At 41.8% G+C, this 20,466-nt stretch overlaps 1 protein-coding gene across 1 annotated transcript in view; it reads left to right on the top strand.

The window, feature by feature from the left end:
- Positions 1-6,682, top strand: part of TRIO (trio Rho guanine nucleotide exchange factor) — a 244,483-nt gene extending 237,801 nt beyond the window's left edge. Inside the window, exons 54-57 of the mRNA XM_009096317.4 lie at positions 934-1,012; positions 1,633-1,833; positions 2,272-2,410; positions 3,936-6,682. Of these exons, the coding sequence (XP_009094565.1) occupies positions 934-1,012; positions 1,633-1,833; positions 2,272-2,410; positions 3,936-4,478 (962 nt within the window). The 3' untranslated portion in view covers positions 4,479-6,682. The remainder of the gene's footprint in view (positions 1-933; positions 1,013-1,632; positions 1,834-2,271; positions 2,411-3,935) is intronic.
- Positions 6,683-20,466: the final 13,784 nt, after the last annotated feature.

The following is a 20,466-nucleotide window of genomic DNA, read 5'->3' as shown; positions in this document are numbered from 1 at the left end:
CACTTATTCTTGTCCTAAGTGTTCACAATTCTCCATTTTAGAAACAGAGAAAATATAGACAGCAGGATCACAAATTTTCTTACAAGGCAGCTCATAACAATTGATGCCTTTTGGGTCCTGTAGTCTATTGTGAGTCCCATATATTTTTCCACTGGCGAGAATTATTAATAGATTTTAGCACAATGGCTCTGTCTCAAACTGACTCACATAAAAAACCCCCAAGACATGAAGTGTCTCAGCCGATACGGGGACTTGTCCCAAACCTCTTCAAAATATAGTCTTTCTTCCCTGTTTTTCAAAGACCCTTGCTGCTTTCCTGGAATTCTAAACCCTTCCAAATCTCATCTGAAATTTTTGGGTGTTTATATTCAGTGGTGCCACTTGTTGCTTCACCTGTTGGTGGTAGCCACAGTAAGTGCCTTATTGACAATGTATTGAGGTGATGATTATTTCAGGCACTTACTGCTCACTGACCCAAGACAGACAGTAGCTAAGCCCTTGGATCAGTGTGTTGCAATATATAAAAGAAGCTGGTAGGGAAATTTTGGTCTTTATACTAGTGTTTCCTGAAAAATAAGAGTTGCTCTCTAAGGTAGCTGCTACACAGCCTGGCCGCTTCTTTTTCCAGTGGCAGGTGTATTATGGATTGTGGGGTATAATGTAAGATATCTTTTCTTTTCACTGTTTCCCTCAGCTTGCTAAGGTTACTCATTCCTGTACAGACAGTTCCCACTGTAACCTTAATTGTTTCCATATAGAATTGGTTCTACTGCATTGGCTGGGCTGCCCTGGTGTATAGTCCAGTTTGTCCTGCTGCCACCCTGTGTGTCATATAGGGATTAATAAGATGGGGTGATTCCCCCCATAGCCAAGGGATCTGAGTGTATTAAATCTTTGACATACTGTCCTTCTCGTTTTTGTTTGCTTGCTTAGGTCCTGGAAGTGATGGGATCATGGTAATCTGGAAAGACAACTTTGATTCCCACTATAGTGAAGTGGCTGAGCTTGGCAGGTGCGTTCTGTATGCTGATCTTCAAAGCTGTCTGTGTCAAAATAATGACTTCTCTTTAAAAAATTAAATTCTCCTTGATAAATACCTAATGTGTGAGCCTAAAAGGTCAGAATTTTGTTGGATTTAATAGAAGCAAGGAAGCAAAACTTTTACCAGCACTAGATGGCACTACAGAAACAGAATGCAATTTGGCTGAAGTGATATTGTAGATGAAGGGATTTTTTTTTTTTAAGCATCCCTTACAGTGACTGACACTGCTTCTGTAGTGAAGTTCTCCTCAACCTCCTTATTTAGGAAATGAAAACTACAGATGGAAGGGGTCTGAAAATGGGCGAAATAACTCATGTAGAATATACAGTTTGCCAACTTAATGATGACCTTTGAAAGCTGGTTATTACTCTGACAGGTTGTCTGCAAGTATGATATAACAATCTCTGTCAAGTCTCTACAGACACCATTTGTATTAGATGCATGCAATGAAAATTCTCCTGCCCAGAACCTTCTCTGTAAGGGTAACTTATTAGAGATTAAAATTAGATCTCTGGGAGTATATCTTTCAAGTAAAAGTATGTCCTTATTGCATCTCTTGGTTAATCTTTCCTTTCATTTTTGTGTTCCAGGGGCAGATTTTCTGTCGTTAAGAAGTGTGACCAGAAGGGAACCAAGCGAGCAGTAGCCACTAAGTTTGTGAATAAGAAGTTGATGAAGCGAGACCAGGTTACCCATGAACTTGGAGTCATGCAGAATCTCCAGCATCCCCAGCTCATTGGCCTTCTCGATACCTTTGAGACCTCCACCAACTACATACTAGTGTTAGAAATGTGTGTGCACTCTAAATTATCTGTCAAATGCAACTTTACAGCTGACTTTCTGGGGCATTTATGGTGCTTAATGAATAAGGAGCTCCAAAATTTCCTAGCAGCTTGAAAGTACCTGAGTAAAATACTGCACTTGTCTAATGCCATTGCTAAAATGTTGAGTTTAATACTCAGAAGCGAGCAAATAGAGATATTAAATTTACTTGTGGATAATTATCTTAGTCTGAATGTTCAACAGTATTTTTGTATCAAATGGCCACAAAAGTGAATTAGGAATGTTGTGATCTGGTAGCTAGATATGATATCTCCTCTTCATACCCCAGTCCTCTGTGTTGTAAGCTCTGCAGGCTACAGTTACTGCTATAGTCTCTAGCTGCTTGAGGTTTTTTTCAGTTCTGATGCATGGATTAATCCAAAATACAACCCTTGTAATTCTAACAGGGCTGACCAGGGTCGCCTTCTGGACTATGTCGTGCGATGGGGAAACCTCACAGAAGGGAAGATCAGACTCTACCTGGGAGAGATTCTGGAAGCTGTGCAGTATCTTCATAACTGCAGAATAGCACATTTGGACCTAAAGGTGAAGTGTTAATGGGATTCTGGGCAGTGTGCATCATTCCAGGCATAAAAATCTCCCTCTTCTAGAAAACTTGTAGCTGGGAACAGAGAAATCTGAAATGCTTTGCGAGTCATAAAGGACTCCCCAATGGGTTGGGGACTCTTTTCCTAAATGCTTTAGGTCACTCAGGCAGCAAAGCAGAAACTTTAATTTCCCTATTCTTTCTCCTTATAGCTTGCTTGCCCTGTGTGGCCCTTTGTGCTGGAAACAATTGCTAACAGGAAGTTTTGCTTGATTATTTATTTATTTATTATTTCTGATAAACTTGCACCAGAAATCCATTTCTTTCTCAAGAAGCAGAGTTTATTGTGAAAGAGACTGCATTTCCTCTTTTGCTGCAAAAATGTTTCTCATATTTGCACTTTGAGGACTGTAATACCTAAATGAATGGTGCATCTTTGGGCCTTTGTTCTTCCCTTTGTGTGTTACTTGAGCCACAAGGATTTGATGCATTCAAGTTAAAAAATCTGTGTGAGAAGGTCTCAACGTAAATATTAATTAAAAACTTACTCCTTACACTTTTTTTTTCACCTGTATATGAATAATAATTTTAGCATTGACAAGTCATCTTTGTAGGCAGGATCTCTTTAGCCAAATGGGGTCATGGTGAGACAAAGCAAAAAGCCTGAGTCTCTTCCCTCCATGTACTTCTGTTTTCCAAGCAGAACCAGTTTGGGTCTTCATACCATTAAATTTTTTTCTAGTGTGCTATAGAGTTCACCAGTACTTTTTCTGGCCTCACACACAGATGAACTAATTAAAAACTAGTTGTAGGTAAGTTGCTCTTACTTTGCAGAGATTACAGCAACAGCAGCAGTAGCTTTAGAAATAAAACTGTAGAAATAAGTCCACTTTCAGCTCACCAATAATGGGGCAGTTCTCTTGAAGTCAAATGCATCCCACAGGATCTTCTGCTGCCATAGTCTACTAACAGGGTTTGTCTTCCATCTGTACAGCTGCATTACATGAAAGAGTTGCCAAATAAAGCTGGATTCTGTTGAAAGCATCATGCAAATATTTACAGTCTTCCAGTCTTTAAATGCAAGGGTTTTGTTGTCTCTGTTGTAAAACAAATGGAGCAGTTGCTTTTTTCACCCTCTATTCATAACTGTTGTTCCCTACGGTTAAGTTTTGAAACACAGTTCCTGTGAAGCTCTGTAAAGCTTCTGTCTTGAACAACTGAAGTATTAACTGGCAGAGCTATATTTCTTGCAAAAAATATAGTGCCAGCAGCTACAACAGCTAAAGCACATTCATTGCTTGTTGCAATAGGCAAGAACCCACCTGCTGGTTGGTCTGGGGAAGCCTTGTTAAGACTGCCTCAGAGCTTTGCAGAGCTGGCCTTCTGCAGCTATCCTAATAGAGTACAGCTATTTATCTTCTAGGGCTGACCACACTTGCTGGGAAGCAGTTAAGTTGGAGCATTAAATGTGTGTTAGACTGACTTGAAAAAAGGCATTTTAACTTTTGCTTTTATGTTTTCCAGCCTGAAAATATTTTGGTGGACCAGAGTTCCACTAAGCCGACAATAAAACTGGCTGACTTTGGAGATGCAGTCCAGCTCAATACCACGTATTATATCCACCAGTTACTTGGAAACCCAGAGTTTGCAGCTCCTGAAATTATTCTTGGAAATCCTGTTTCACTCACTTCAGATGTTTGGAGCATTGGAGTGCTCACTTATGTCCTTCTTAGTGGCGTCTCTCCTTTCCTGGATGAAAGCGTAGAGGAAACTTGCCTGAATATTTGCCGCTTAGACTTTAGTTTCCCAGATGACTACTTCAAAGGAGTTAGCCAGAAGGCCAAAGATTTTGTATGCTTCCTACTTCAGGATGACCCAGCTAAGCGTCCCTCGGCTGCACTGGCCCTCCAGGAGCAATGGCTGCAGCTGGGGAATGGCAAAAGTGCTGACAGCATTGATATATCCAGACTGACTTCGTTCATTGAGCGGCGAAAACACCAGAATGATGTTCGACCCATCCGTAGCATTAAAAACTTCTTACAGAGCAGGCTCTTGCCAAGAGTTTGACCTTGCTTGAAGTTCTCTCTCATTCTCTTTCACCTGCCAATCAATCAGACTGGAGATGGACTCCTCCTGCCAATCAATCAGACTGGAGATAGACTCCTCCTGCCAATCAGCTGTTGACTTGAATTTTGAGGAAAGCAAACCCCAAGCCAACCAGCTGCTAGTGAATGTTCGTGTGCAAATGCATTCCACAGGGACCCGCGCAGGGCGGCGCGGGGGACTGGAGATGCAGACTTCACGGGGGTGGAGGACAATAGCACTGTACTCTGCAAAAAGCAGTCACAAGCGATACAGCAACAGTATTTTATTCAGGTTTCTGCAAAAAAAAATAGTTTTTTTAATAAACAAGAGTTGAATTTTGCAAGTGAACTTAGCTACCGTTTTCAAGATTTATTCAAGGAAGAAATGCCTATGTTTAAAGCACTGGTGTTAATCAAAAATCAGATCATGCCTGGAGAAGACTCACCAAAATGGCTGCCCATTGGTACGGCCTCCATTTATAACATCTGGTTTTCACTTGGTCCTAGAGCTTTCCAGTTGCCTCGCCTGTATGTATCTCACGTAGCAGTGCACTGAGATCAGACTCTGCTTTTAAGTGCATCCAACCTCAAAAGATTTTGCATACAAATAGAATGAATTGTTTTGCTCTGATAAAATGTAGGCCTTACTTGTATATAGACTGTTACCTGCCTTCGGTCTGTAATTTTTTTTCCTCTCCTCTCATCCTTTTTTCCCCCCTCCTTCCTAAATGGTGGTATACCACTGTGCGGGTCTTCAGTTTGGGTCAGTAGTCACTGTCCCCCCAGAAAAGAACTTTGGGTTGGTGCCCAGCTTGCTGACCCAATTGTCAAGCAGTATACAGCAGGATGAAATACTGTAAATGCACTCATTTGGGATTTTTGTTTTCTTTCATATCATGTGCAATGTTGTGGCTTTAACATTTTATGCAACTATTTATGAGGACCTCTGTTGTAACTGTAATAAATATATAGAAAAAGCACATACTTAGTACGGCGAGCTTTATGGTTTTGTTTGTGTGATTGGGGGGTTCTGGGTGGGCATGGGCGGGTGTGTTGTACCACACTGTCATTATTAGTTTAAGATGAGGATTAGCATGGAATTTAGTCAGGACTAGTCAGTTTTAAGAATTGTTAAAAAGAAAAAAAATGAAGAGAGAGAGAGATTAGTATCCCAAATGTCAAACTGGTTAAGAAGTAGAGTGACACTTTTTAAAATTATTATTATTATATTTAAAATGCCAAAGTCTGACTTACCCCAAATCAGTCTCAACACTTAACTAGTTTTTAGAATTTTCAAATCTGTTTTTTTACTTCTTTCTGTGAAATGAACAAATTAATCTTGTGATCTTTGGTGAAGAATACATTCGGCAAGTAGCAGTCAGATGAGGAGAACTGGACATGTAATGTAATTGTCTTAGAAACTGTTTTTAAGGTTGAAGTAATATTAGCGTGAAGTATTTAAAAAGACAGAGATGGTTTTCTGTGCATCACTGAGTTCATGTGGGTGTGTTGTCATCTATGTTTGTGTGAAATGCCATGTTTAAGGAAACCAAGCCGACGTCCCACAAGAGTTAGATATATGGGTGTTAAGCCATAAACTAGCTTGGGTTAGTTTTGAGGTTTTGAGCTTTGTGGCTTCCACTGAATCCTATTTATTCTTTTTTTTTTTCTTTCTTTTTTTTTTCCTCCTTTTTTTTTGTTTTTTGTTTTTTGTAAAGTTGTACAGAAACTTTTTAAAAGAAAACAACTGACTTCGAAACTGGACGTGTATTCGTACCAACCTCATATCATTATGTTTGTGTATTATTTTCCTTTATTGTTTTAGTTAAATTTTTTGCTTTATTTTGCATGTATATTTCTTTGTACAGTGATGTTACATGTTTACACAGTATGACACGATGTAAATATTTTATTTTGCCATCAGTTATTTTGAAAAAATTAAACATATTTGACATAATTGTCTGATCTCTTGCTTTAAGAAGTTTCACAGTTTAGGTTTGGCTATATTTTAATTTGGCTCTGTATTTTTAAAAAAAGTATGTTACTTTATTGCCATAAAGATCATTTTAAATTGCTATGATGTATCTTTCCTTCATGCCTTACAAAATAATATTTGCCTTTGCTTTAAGTGTTGAGTGCTTTGTAGTGTCATGAATGCTTTTATATAAAACATGCGTAACTCCCTAACTGTGGAAATGTATTCTGGTCTTTATTAGCTAGTAAATTTTGACCAGTTGAGTTGTCTACCAGATGTTCCCAGTTAAAGACCACAGGATTGTATTTCAGTATTTCAGAAGAGCAGATTTCCCACAGCTTTTAGGCATTCCAGATTCATTATGAAGAAAAGTTACTTTCAAGCATAAAGATTTGGGATTTGCAACTAAACTCATAAAGCAGGAAAGTTTCTTATTGTGTATATTTATCTTCCTCCCTTTTCTGCTATCAGTAACCATTTACAATTCAAAATTAAGTGAAAGGTCAGGGAAGAGTGCAGAATGTTTATGTTTGTTGCTGCATTGTATACAGAATTATTTTTTTTTCCCTGCTCTTTTCTGCTATTCCCTGTCAGGTGATAAAACAGTCCCTTTATTACTTACTGGGAGAGACAACTGAGAGAGACATTTTATGTATAGAAAGACAGGAAGGACCTGTTCACAAGGATGATCCACTGGAATCTTTTTCCATGACAGAGAAGTAGATCGCTGTGTGGAATGGTCCTTGCTTGAAGATGTACTAAGTTAGGCATGTTACCCAAGTGCTTTACAGACAAATAATGCTGCTGTAGGTGCTTCAAGTAGCAGAGATGGATTCTTTGGCTCACATGTAAACAGGAATGTGCGCTTTCTGGTCTTCTTCATGAGCCCCTTACTTGGGACAGCCAACATATTTCAACAGAGTGGAGTTTTGCACAAAACCTTGCAGTTTGGTGCACGAGCTTCCAGCTGCACAAAGCTTGAATGATGATCTTGAGCTTCAGATCTTCTACTTGTTAATCAACTGAAAAGCTTTGAAGAGATAATACAAGGTCCTTCTGTTTTGCCAGATTGTGTAGTTGAGGCTGCAAATGCTGCGTGGACTCATTTGGGCACAGTTGTTGTTGACTGTCCTGCACACCCCAAAGCAGCACTGCAGGCTGATAGAAAGTGGAGACCAAAAACATGGGTCAGAGCAGCTGGTGTGAGGCCCTGATGTGGGAATATTGTAAAGCACAGAGAATGGCTGTCAATGTCACAGCTGAAAGGGGGGGAAATAGCCAGGGAGATTCAAGAGAAGACTCTTCAGTGTTTTTTCTCAGTGGTTACATACCCCAGTCACTTCTTACCGATAGTTTAGGAAGAGAAGAGGTTGCTGGACTTTAGGGTCAGTGCATGAGACAGTACTTTTAAAGTTGAATTTGGGAGCCCCATTCTTCTTGCATGTGTAATGAACACTGATTAACCTGAAGGCCATTGTACAACTTCTTCTGTTCTTAAAGCCTGACTAGATATTTCCATAATCAGGGAAGCAACCTACATTGTCTTCCTAATGGGCAGAGGCCTTTCACATACCTGCCTATGCTCCTGTTGACTGTAAGTCATTCTCAAATAGGACTATTTATGTGTTGATGAATAGAAGAAAAAATAATTTATTTCTTCTTTTTCCAAATCCAAAAGTATGGTCAGGCCAGGGTGCAACAGAGATCCTTCAGGATGACACAGCAAAAGCATCTGGCTTCTTGAAAACATTTCAGTAACCATGCAAACCTGACTGGTAGTAGAAGATGCCTGAAAACATAATGGGATGTTCTTTGCATGTAGCACACTGCATGACACTGCCAGGAAGCTTTTAAGCCCCACCACAGAGGGTGTCAGTGTAGGACTCCATTTCAAAGGGGGCTGGGGAGTAAGAAGTGAATGTTACCAAGGATGCCTGACTTGAGGTTGAGCTCCATGGTTCCCAAAGATATCAAGAGAAATGAATACAGGAATATACTGAACTGCCAGCTGTGGGTAGTGAAATCTCAGAGTAGTTTGTGTTTGGTGAAGTATTTTTTCAGGCAATCTTTTCTGCTACAGCAGTGTGTCCATGTGCTGGGGATTAGTGCAGGGACTGTTACCATGTCAGCTCCAGTCCAGAAAATGAGTTAAACTTTATACACCTTTGTACACCTTTTCCATGTATGAGTCGACTCGGTGTGGAGGTGTTACTAATGTCTCTGCTATTGGCATTCAGGTGCATGTGGAGGTAGGAAGAACCAAAGACCAAGCTTCTGTATTTGTTTAGACGAGCTCCAGGTATTGCAGTGCTTTTGTCAGAACCACTGCTTTATCCCTCAGGCACACAACTTCTGAATTTCTTCCCTTCCTAAAATTAAATCTTGATGAAGGGTATATTGGAGAGTAACAGACAGGTTTTCCATCTGTAGAATTTCTGCTTCCAGTATTTTTTGCATGTTCACGTCACCTCATGCTGGCAAAAGACAGAAGGCTCTTTCAGTGTGCGTTATAATGCAGGAGCATGGTGATCTCTGTGTTCTCTCTCCTTCCTGGCAAGTAGATACCCAACACCCTGCTTCACGTGCCTGGTGGTCACCTCAGCATTTCCCAGGTAACTGCACTCAGTGATCCTCAGTGCCATCTCTGAGCATCAGCACAGCAATGGCATCTCCCATTTCACTGACCTGCCACAGGGACTAGGAGCCTGAAGTGCAGGAGCAGAATATACTTCTCCCATTATGTGTTCTCAAAAGAGGAACGCTTCTCATCTCCTCTAAGTCACTGCCCTTAGCCCTATCCAGAAGTCTGGGGGAATGGGTCTGGAGGGGCAGTTTGGGATATTGAGTAGAACAGTCTGCTCTCTCCCTAGGTAATGTCAGGACAGCCAGCACCAGGCCTGCAGATCATAAACTCCCACCAGCCAGTCTGTGCCTTCCCATAAAAGACAAAGCCATTATCAACCAACCCTAGAATGAGAGGAGAGCACAAGCTTCCAGTTTTCTTCACTGGTTGTAGGTTAAAATGATGAAACAGGCTAGAGATACATTTGAGGTTTAATACAGAGATTCTTTGAGCTCCGTACTGGAAAGATCCTTTGATTGTCTAATTGTCATGAGCAGTAATCTGAATGCCTCTTTTAAAATGAATTTTAATCTTAATTTATGCATTTTCTTGACTGCTGGAGGGACTTTTTGTCTTTGTTGCTCAAGGAAATGTGAAGATGAGGTACTTGAGACTGCATCAGTTGCTGCTGCTGAAGCTTCATTTTCCATCATTATGCCTGTGGTAATATATTGGTTCTCAAGGTTCACATTTTCTGAAGGAAAATATCTTCTATCCAAAGAGGACACATAGCTATAGAAAGAAGGAAATCTTAACACCAGAACAATACTTCAATCTCTGCAGGCTGAATTTTCAGCTCCCAAAAGACATTCTGTCCATTACCACCGCAGTGTATTCTCTCTGTCATACTCAATGGTCTTCCTACAAAATTAGGTCTTTGTATTTCATGGAAGAAAAGTCCATTGAGATTTACTTTAAACATAATAGTTGGTTTAGAATAGTAGTAAACCAGTGGCAGCCACAACTTTGTGTAGCAACAGGTTATGGAGTTGAGCTATATATTGTGCCAAGAACCCACTGGCATCTTCCTTTGATGTCTCTGAAGCTTTTAATGGACAGTTCATCCCCCCAACTTTTGTGTCTTACCTTTGCTTTTATGTCTGCTACTTACTTTTCATTTGGTCATCTGTTTACCAAGCTGAAGAGTACCAGTCTGTTTATTCCTCATGGGGAAGCTGTTTTTCATCTTAATTGCCCTTTTCTGAACCTTCTCTGGTTCCAAGTTGTATATTTTCTATGATGGGAGGAGGCAAACCTCATACAATATTTATGATACAGGTGCATCTTAACTTACACAGCTGGAAAAAAACATTTTGTTCTCCATTCCTTTTCTAAAAATTCCAACTGTTTGACTTCTTTTGAGCTGATACTTTGTAGATTAATAAATCCTGAGCTCATGTTGCCAAGTTGAGCTTCAATGGATCATTTCGAGTCCATGACGATATGTGTAAATCTTGAATTACCCCTTCAGCACATCCCCCATGAACAGTAATTTTCTTTACTGAGCCACTTTATTTCCTAGACAAAGCTGAGGTATTACAGTTGCCTTGGGGAGCAGTTGTTCTGATAAAACTGAGTGTAGAAATCTCTTCTATTAAACAAAGAGAAGCTGACTACTGCCAGCTTTCTTTTTACTTCTTGGATAGCCAGCCTAGCTCCTCTGACTTTTTCCAAGTACTCCTTTTGCAGAACTTATCTTGCCAGCTCCTGGAGCCATTTTTTTTTTTTGTCCTGAGAGAGGGAAATGTAACCTGCCTTGGACTTGATTAGTCTGAAACTCTGCCCCTTTCCCATTAAATGTCATACACGGATTTTAGTGACACTAGCACCTCAGTTCAACAAAAGCATTCATTTAGATCTCAAGCAGGAGGCTTGTTTCTCCAGTGAACTCGCACATCAGGAATATTTACAAACATTACTTGCAGAAATTTCACATTAAGTTTCCTGAAGACTCCACTGGCAGTAGTCAGTACCAGGAATTCACTTGGCACACCCTGGTCTCAGTCTCTGTAAGGGCTTGCAATCCCAAGGGTTATTCCCAAGGCTGAGGGAGACCTGGCAACAGCTGAAAGCTTGCCTTGTTGTACCACTGGGAATCTGTCTAATCACTTTTGGTCAATTTACATCACGTATCCTGTCTGTTTTCACACGTCCTGCCTGTGTGTCACTGAAGACCCTGTGATCCCTTGAGATGGATGGTTCTTCAGGCTCTCAGACTTTCCCTTCAGTGATGCCAACATCCACTGAGTATTTGCAGAATGATGTCATTTAATTTGCCATCTCTCAAGACTGGTGGTGAAAGACTGCTTCCTTCTTTGGTGATGGAGTGTTCTCCTGGGCCTTGCAGGGTTCTGGGCTCTTTGCTTGCCAGGAAAACTCAAATCTGGGAATCTGTGCTAGTCCCAGTTAGTGCAGTTAATACAGCCATTGGTGTGTTCTGATTTTCTGGATGTTGTTGGGATTTTTAGATGCTAATGGACAGCCCTGGCTGATTCACACATGGAAAAAGAATGTCATGATATATCGTGAAACATTAAGGGGAGCTTTTAGGATAGGGCATCCTGAAGGTAACTTGATCACCACCAAAAAGTGCCTGAATGTCAAAATTTCTCATTGCTCATGGAGTTTCATGGAGGTCTAAACTAAATTCTCCCAAGGATCCTTCACAATGGAAGGCAGGGTGTTAATCTGGTGGTGATTGCTGCCTTTATCCTGGCTGCTGATTGTGAGTCACAGCTCGGAATTGTACATTGCTTTTCAGACCTGCTTGCAAAGAACACGAAGCTTGTTATTGTACTTCAGCACTCAGCTCAGGTGGGTAATTGTTCTTAAGTGAGTCTAGTTGTTATTTGTCTCTTTGGATTAAGTACTGATTTTTGACCTGATTTTTCCCTTGATATCCAGCCATCCATTTCCTTTTCAAGACCTTTACCTGTTGAAGAGTCTATTGTTTTTTAAAATGTAATTATGATATTCTCTATTCAATGAAGTCTGGGTATAGTATAAGTAATTTGATATGTGATACAGTACAAGGTTGCAATGTAGGGGTCAGCATCTCTACTGGGGAAGTCATCCACTTGTAGTAAGAGTCTCTGTTTTCTCTTGTCACACTCTCTGGGGGAATTTTTAAGTAAGAAAATCCTAGCTGAATTCCTATGACCTGGTAGTCATGATATGGATGAGGCCATAATGTGTAACAGCTTTTTTATTCCAGGAGCATGAGAGAGATTCCAGTCCATTAACTGTTTCTTCTAATGTTTTCTTCCAAGTAATTTATCAGGGGGATTTAAGAGCTTATGTTGGGACAGCGCTGTGTATTCTGTCTGCCAAGGCTCAAGAAATTACTGTAATTGCTTTCCATCTAGCACATTCTGTGGCTGAGGGATTGCTTCATAACTCACACTAAACGTTATTGTACTGAAAAGCAAACCTTTCAGGACAGTCTTGATACGTGGTGATTGCCAAAACTGAATGATCTGATAGTGTGACCCTGGGGAAGCAGTCTCACTGGTTATCTGGCAGTTCCATGGCTTGCAGCAAGATTGTCAAGGTAGATCCACAGCCTTTTCTGAGAGCATTCTTTGCTGCAGCTCAGGCAACAGCAGTGAAATGTGTCCTTGTGCTCGTGATTTGCAAAGTCACCTTTGGGAAGCTGCATTTGCACAAAAGCACTGCTGTGTTCCTTGATTTCCATGTCTGATGGGTCTGTTGCTGCTCAGCAGAAGTCTAAGATACACTCTCAGTTACTCTGTGCATGTGAGTGGTGTTGCCTGGATTCATCACGCAGCGTGGGGCAGGTATGGGAGCACCCACAGCAGGAAAGAAAACTGGTCATTCACTCACAGGCTTTGAGATGTGTTCACCATCTGTGGCTGTTTCTCCAGCCATCCTCCTTCTGACAGATCATCATCTGTGAGATAAGAAAGGATCCAGAATGGCCACAGTGCCAAAATACTTTGGGGCACGTGGATAATGGTGTGCTGCAAGGAAGGGTGGCAGCTGCAGCGAAGTGCATGCATGCTTCAAAGACTTTAAAAAAGATATATGCATGTGGAAAGAATGTATGGATTTCTTCCAGATATGTTGACTGCACATATAGTTCTTGGTGGTTCTTTTTTCTGAATTTCAGGGGTTGAAAACTAATGCCATGCATAAAATTTTTCCTTCCTTTGCTTGCTCTGTAAGTAGATATATAGCAGTGATAAAGAGAGGCATAGGTGGTTATTTATAGGCACAAAGAAATCCTCATTTCTTAGGATCTGCCTCAGAGTTGAATTATGTGGTGTTTCATGGGAAAGAAATTAAAAGCTTTTCCACAATCTGAGTTAGTCGTGATAACAGCAAAACTTGGGAAGAGCATGAGCTTCTTCTGCATGATCTCTTGGAGAAGCCAAGGGTGCTACCTCAAATTCGCAACATTTGGCAATTCAGAAAGAGCTCAAGAAGGCCAAGGCAGATGGAGACTGGGGAGAAATAAGTGAAAGAAAGCAGGCAAACACAGAAAAGAGGTGAGTGCATGTGTATTTCCAGGATGACATTATGGGTAGGAGTAGGCATGGACAACCCTGGGCATTAACTGTGCATCTAATTCCTTCCACTGCCTCGGAATCTGGCCAAAGGAAGAATGGTGCACCTACAGAAATTATGGCATGGTTGCCTGCACATTGTCTGCTTTTTGATATGGAACTTTGCAGCAAATATCTAATTTCCTTACTGTCTTTACACTGACACAGTGCTGTTTGCTACCTTTTTGTAGTGGCTCTAAGTTATTTGTCACCAGGTCACCGCTGGCTTTAGTGACTGCACTACTGTCCAGCAGTTCAGCCACAAGTAAGGCATTGCAGACAACTTTCAACATCTTTGGAGTAGCATGGGAGAAATGCTGAAGAGGATGGTAATCCCTGGAGATAGGAAAGAGGAGAACTGACTTGGAAACCTGTTCAAATATCTAAAATAGTAATTAATATTTCTACTCTAAAAAGTATTTCCAGTTATTTCTGATAAGCTAATTGGTCTAGTGGAGGAGAGATAAGAGTTTACTGAAAATAGATGGCATCCCTTCAAAACATGCTGCAAGTTAAAAGCATTTCCCTAGAAGTATCTGCCGCTTGTCTTGGAAGTTACTATCCCAAAGAGACTGTAGAGATAAAGTTCAGAGAGAGGAAAATATCTTTATTTGGCATTTAATAGAGATACTATATTTGAGTAAGAATGTTTTGGGATAGGCAGTAGATGGCTGATAAGCCTATGATTCCCATTCATCCTCTGAAGGATTTATGCCTGGTAAGGATGGCATTTGTTTGTGAAGCCAACATCTGTTTCTGTTTGCACGCTTTCCCAGCCATGCGTGATTAGGTGAGTAGTGCAAGTACTTGATCAAAGTTGAATCTTCCTCTGCGTTGGCAACGTTTGGCTTGACAAATAATCAAGAAATGTACTTTACTTTTCTCTGTTAGTCATTTGCAAGGGCTGAGAAGAGTAACATTTTACAAGGCCTAAACTCCATCTGTTGGTTTGAAAAAAAAAATATGAGGCAACGGTAACGCTCTTTTCCATTAGTTCAGATGTCAGCTGTTTCTGTACTCGAGTGCTCCGTACAAGCTCCTCATCTGCTTCACAAATCTATTCCCAAATATAACTTGAGTAGTTTTTTTTCTAAAAATCTCACTTATCTAGTTAATAATTTCTATCCCATATCAGTCCCTATATCAGCAAGTAACCATTGTGATTTCAAAAAAAAGGCATTGAAACTACTGTATATACTGTGGAGTCTAACAGTGGAAACTGCAGCCAAAGCTGTAAAGTTTTTCAGAGCCTGGGTATTACTGTCCTGTGTAAAGCAGGGTTTTATTTTCCATGGTTAAATTTGCTCAGTGTCAAACACTGACTTTATGACCAAGTCAGAGAAATACCAACTTCTACCACATTACTTGAGCCTCCCCCTCTGTTGTGTTTTAGAGGTGCAAGGGAAAAGCTTTCCCATTGGATAAAAGGGCATTAGATGAAGAATACCTCTCTGTGTAAATATTGGAGCTTTTCTACAACAAAGTAGTAAAAGGCTGGATTGTCTTAAATGTCAACAACTGTTGTACTTCTCTTTTATGCTGTAGTGCTGTCATGAGGCATCTGCCATCCTGCCTTATTGCAGCTATTTCTTGTCAACAAGGTGGTTTGGGTTTTTTCCCTGTACATTTCTGCATTTCTCCAGCCACTGGAAGTGAAAATGATGTTATTTCAAGGTAGAGAAGTGTTACTCTGAAAGATGTTACTTTTATCAGGAGCTGCTGTTCTAATGTTTCTGCAGAACACAATTTCCAGAACTTTGTACCACTCTAGGGAGCTCTGCTCAAGCTGCTCTCCGAAGTTTCTTGCATTTCTTCAGCTTCTTCCCTTCTGTCCATACTTACAGATTTCCTAAATCCAGCACTTTGTGAGAGGGAAGGTGAAAGGGCTCTTTGCTAATTATGGAACAGTTAAAAATGTCTTTCTGAGCTGCTCTTGGCAGAGGGGGTTGTAGAAATGCTTGTGTCAGGGGGGAAAAATGAAGAGTTACAAATGGCAAATCATGACAGCTGTGTGGGAATTCCTGCTCTTCTGCTGACTTGTTATCCACAGTTATGGCGGGGAACATCCAGCAGACAGGAGGAGTTCATGGCCCAGAGGGACACATGGAAACACATGCCAGGGGGACACAGCTTTATGCCCTGAGTACTCTGTCCTAGAAACAAAGAGCTGAGGTGTAAAACAGTGTTGTTGGAAAGAATCTATGCAGATATAAATGAGAGGTAAGCACTTAAGTTATCTATAAAAATTTGTATGTATCAAAGTTGCTGCCTTGCAGTGTTTTGGTGCAGACTGTATGTCCTGGGCTCCCTTTGAGGAGCAGGAGTTACATCCTAAATCTGACACTGTGATGGGCCCACCTCAGCTTCCTCTTTCCATCAAGACAGCTGACCCACAGCATGGAACCCCTATGTAAAAGTCAAAACTGACAAAGCTGTTTGTGAGAGTCGTGCTTGGCAGAGCAAATCTATCACAGCAGTCAGGCAATGGAGGGAGGGTGGTAGCAGAGATCTTTGCTTGAGCTACACTGTGAAGCCCCATCTTTGGTTCTGATGAGGAAAATACAAGGTATGGCACCTGTCCAGCATGTACTTGCCATTCCCTCAGCCACACTTAGGCTGCTTTTTAAAAATGCTTTGATTTATTCCCTAAATAGGGCAAATCTAATGTTATATTTAGGCATGGGGAGGGCAAGAGGGGGGGGAAAGCTCTCAGAAGCTATAGGTCCATGCGTGGAGACCCAGTTCGCATGCCCAGTTTGCAAAACCTACTACCATCGGCAGCCTTAACTTGGGCATTTTGTGCTCCTACTGGTTTGGCTATACAAATGTCTCGGCTCCTCTCATATTGCTCATTTGCAGCTGACATATTGCCACTTAAAAGTAGTGGCTCAGCTCTGGCTGAGCTCCATGTTGGGCTTTATAACATCTCTCTGTATTTGTTTATTCAGCACAAATTATTTTACTACTGGGTGTAGCTCTTTATGAAGCCTGTCTCCTGGAGATATTGCCAGAGGAAGGAAGTATAGCTATATGGTATTTACCTTACCATGATGCTGTTGTAGTCACACTATTTGACTCATACTAGTACATTTCATGTTAGAGTAAAATTCGAACGTCAGGGGAGGAAGGACTGTTCCTGCTCTCACTTGGAAAAAATCAAATGGAGCAAAACACAAAGAATCCTCTGCTTGGGGGGTTTTCACTTGTCATACACAATTGATGGCAGAATGGAGCCATTTCAGAGTTACATTAGACCTAATAAAAACTTAAAATCCAGCAACATTATCCTTCTATCACCTGTAGAAAAGTGCTCCAACACCTTCTGGAACAACTTAAAGAAGATGAAAAAAAAAAGGCAGAATACCCTCATCTGATTCAATTTTTGTCCTAAATGTGAGGTGTTTTGAGGACATGAGACACCTGTTAGCTGCAAAGACCCCAAGAGCAAGGCTCTGCATTGCCTCAGAACTGAGGATCTATACTTAACAGCAGCGATGGCTGTACATTCTGTTCCTCATTGGTTTCCTGCTGTGCCCCAAACATGTCAGATTCCTTCCCTCACCAAAATGAAAGTTTAGATGGTCTCCATTTCTCCTCCAAGGCAGTTTGTCAAACATTTGTGCTCTCAGTGCTAAAATAATGACTGAGTGTGCCCGAATGTGCGTGAGTGTGCCCGAGTGTGCCAGAGGGTGCGTGAGTGTACCCGAGTGTGCGTGAGTGTGCCCGAGTATGCCTGAGTGTGCAAGAGTGTGCCCCAGTGTGCCCAAGCGTGCGTGAGCGTACCCGAGTGGCCAGAGTGTGCCCGAGTGTGCGTGAGTGTGCCCGAGTGTGCGTGAGTGTGCGTGAGTGTGCCCGAGTATGCGAGAGTGTGCCCAAGTGTGCCCGAATGTGCGTGAGTGTGCATGAGTGTGTGAAGAGTGTGCCTGAATGTGCATGAGTGTGCAAGAGTGTGCGAGAGTGTTCCCGAGACTTCCTGAGTGTGCGTGAGTGTTCCTGAGTGTGCCCGAGCGTGCGTGAGTGTGCATGAGCGTGCCCGAGCGTGCCCAAGCGGGCGTGAGTGTGCGAGATTGTGCCCGAGTGTTCCTAAGTGTGCATGAGTGTTCCTGAGTTTGGCCGAGTGTTCCTGAGTGTGTGAGAGTATGCCCGAGTGGCCAGTGTGTGTGAGTGTGCGAGTGTGCCAGAGTGTGCACGAGCGTGCAAGAGTGTGCGTGAGAGTGCGTGAGTGTGTCCGAGTGTGGAAGAGTGTGCCCGAGTGTGTTTGAGAGTGTTCCTGATTTTGCGTGAGTGTGCGAGAGTGTGCCCGAGAGTTCCTGAGTGTGCCCAAGTGTGCCCGAGTGTGCCCGAGTGTGTGAGAGTGTGGCCGAGTGTGCATGAGTGTGCGAGAGTGTGCCCGAGTATGCAAGAGTTTGCCTGAGTGTGCCCGAGTGTGCGTGAGTGTGTCCGAGTGTGCATGAGTGTTTCTGAGTGTGCCCGAGTGTGTGTGAGTTTTCCCGAGTGTGTGTGAGTTTTCCCGAGTTTGCGAGAGTGTTCGAGAGTGTGCCCGAGAGTTCCTGAGTGTGCGTGAGTGTGCCCGAGTGTGCCTGAGTGTTCCTGAGTGTGCGAGAGTGTGCCCGAGTGTGCGAGAGTGTTCCTGAGTGTGCGTGAGTGTTCCTGAGTGTGGCCAAGTTTGCCTGAGTGTGCGAGAGTGTGCCCAAGTGTGCCCAAGTGTGCCTGAGTGTGCCCAAGTGTGCGTGAGTGTGCCTGAGTGTGCGAGAGTGTGCCCGAGTGTGCGCATACGTAGACACCATTTGAGCTTTCATACAAAACCTGTAACGTAAGGATCCAATTATGGGATTGTATAGTTAATGATCCTTTTAAATGTAAAACTCCCTATAAAAATTTACTGGCAGCTTCGAGAGTTTTCAAACTGTCATCCTGAATTGCCACAGAAAGTAGCATTTTTCTGCTGTAATGTAAATCCTGATTGTTCATAGGAGATGATTAAATCTAGAAGTAATTTTGAGGGAACAAAAGCAGAATCCAAGTTCTCCTAATCATAGGAGAAAAACCTCTGCTTTCTCTCCTGGAACTACTCAAAACCCCCACCTTCCTTGTGTAAATGGATGCAAGAAGCTGAATTGAAGCACTAACTCCTGACTCCCCTCAGCTGTATAGATGATGCTTGGACTCCAACATGCCAAGCATGGATCCAACCTCCCTAACTATGCTGTGCTGTCTGCTCAGTGCACACCCATGGGTGGCATCTGGGATCTCTGCATGCCTGAAATGATGAGGGAGCAATTCCTGCAGAGCCCTGGGCTGTACAGAAATCCTATAAGCATGTAGAGGCAAACTTCACTGAGGCAAAACTTCTGTGGTGGATGGTGGGTCCAGGGAAATTTGCATGTACATATATATTTGAGAAGAAGCCATATGGGAACAGCCAGGAAATTCCATTCTTACATTCTCAACACAGGGAGTTTTTAAAAGAAAATATATGTCATTTATCTGCCAGAAAAGTAGAAATCCTAATAGTCACTGTCTAAATAGCAAAATGTCAAAAAGGGTAAGATCCATGAAAAAAACCACAGAAAGAGAAACCATTGAATCCTTTGTCAGGAAGGTACCGACATCCCTTGCAAGTAGAATTCTGTCTTTATTGTCACTGACTGCAGAGGGAGATGAGAGTGCTGCTTGTTATCACAGCGGGGGCTGTCTATTCAGCTGAAGAGTCTCCATCACCATGGTATTTTCAGCAGCTCTCAATTTTAATCATCAAGCTTCACTTTACAGATGGAGAAAGCTTTTTAGTTCCCTTCCCCCTTTTTAACAGGTGGTAAAAGGATTCGCTGAAGATACGTAAGATTCCGGCAACGGCAAAAATAGATGTTCATCCTCTGAATTCCTGTCCCGTATCCTAATTAAAAGAAATTGATGTCATCCTTCCTTCTGTGTTGTGAAATACATAGTTAAGTATAGCCTAAATTAGTTTAGCAACAGGTTGTTTTTCTGATAAATGAAGAAGTAGAGATATTAATTTCAGCTGTCAGCATGGATGGGGATTGTTGGGGGATGGGGGAAAGAAAATGGCGAATAGAAACAGGATGTTTATCTTTGTTTATTCTGAATAAGCAACCAGCTGCACAAAGTGTCTTTCAAAAAGGAACATCTTCTGTTGCTGTTTCTGTTAATCAAAAAGACATTTAGATCAATAAGCTGCATTATAAAGGGGGACATGTGTATGCTCAAGCCCTTTTCTCTCCATGACTTTTCCATTGTTGTTCCTATGTGTACAGGCCGCTGCTTTGCCATAGTTTTTACATGGTTTTTATGTGTATTTTATTTTCCTGCTGGTTACTAAGTCTCCATCTGAAGAAAGTTTGTCCTTTTCACTGTTGGCATTTGATGATTTTGGTTGGAGTGACTCCTTCCTCTGAAAAGAATGAGCTCCTTTCCTCCCCTCAGTGACCCTTTTTTGCTGTTCCAGTACAAAACAAGCCATCGCTGGTGATTACTGTGCCTCTTAGGGAGTGGCAAAAAGCAGCTGCTCCTCTTACTTTAGAGGAGAACCCCAGGGAAGGGGGTGCTCACATCTTTAGTCCCAGTGAGTCACTCATAGCACACAAGTCTTAAAATGCTAGCTTTGGTTTGCTGCTCTGCACTTTTGGCAGTGAAATATAAATATTTAGTCACTGTTGCAAAGCCGGGGATTGACACTTGACACACACAAAAAAAGAAAGTGCCCACGAATAGGCTGCATGTTGTTTCTTCTGGCAGTAACATATTTCAGCATGAAGGAGAAGCAGCTGAGCCTTTGCATGTTGACTTC

The sequence above is a fragment of the Serinus canaria genome, chromosome 2 (assembly GCF_022539315.1).
Source record: "Serinus canaria isolate serCan28SL12 chromosome 2, serCan2020, whole genome shotgun sequence".
Taxonomy (NCBI): Eukaryota; Metazoa; Chordata; class Aves; order Passeriformes; family Fringillidae; genus Serinus; species Serinus canaria.
The sequence above is the reverse complement of the archived record's forward strand: the minus strand, read 5'-3'. Positions and strand labels throughout refer to the sequence as shown.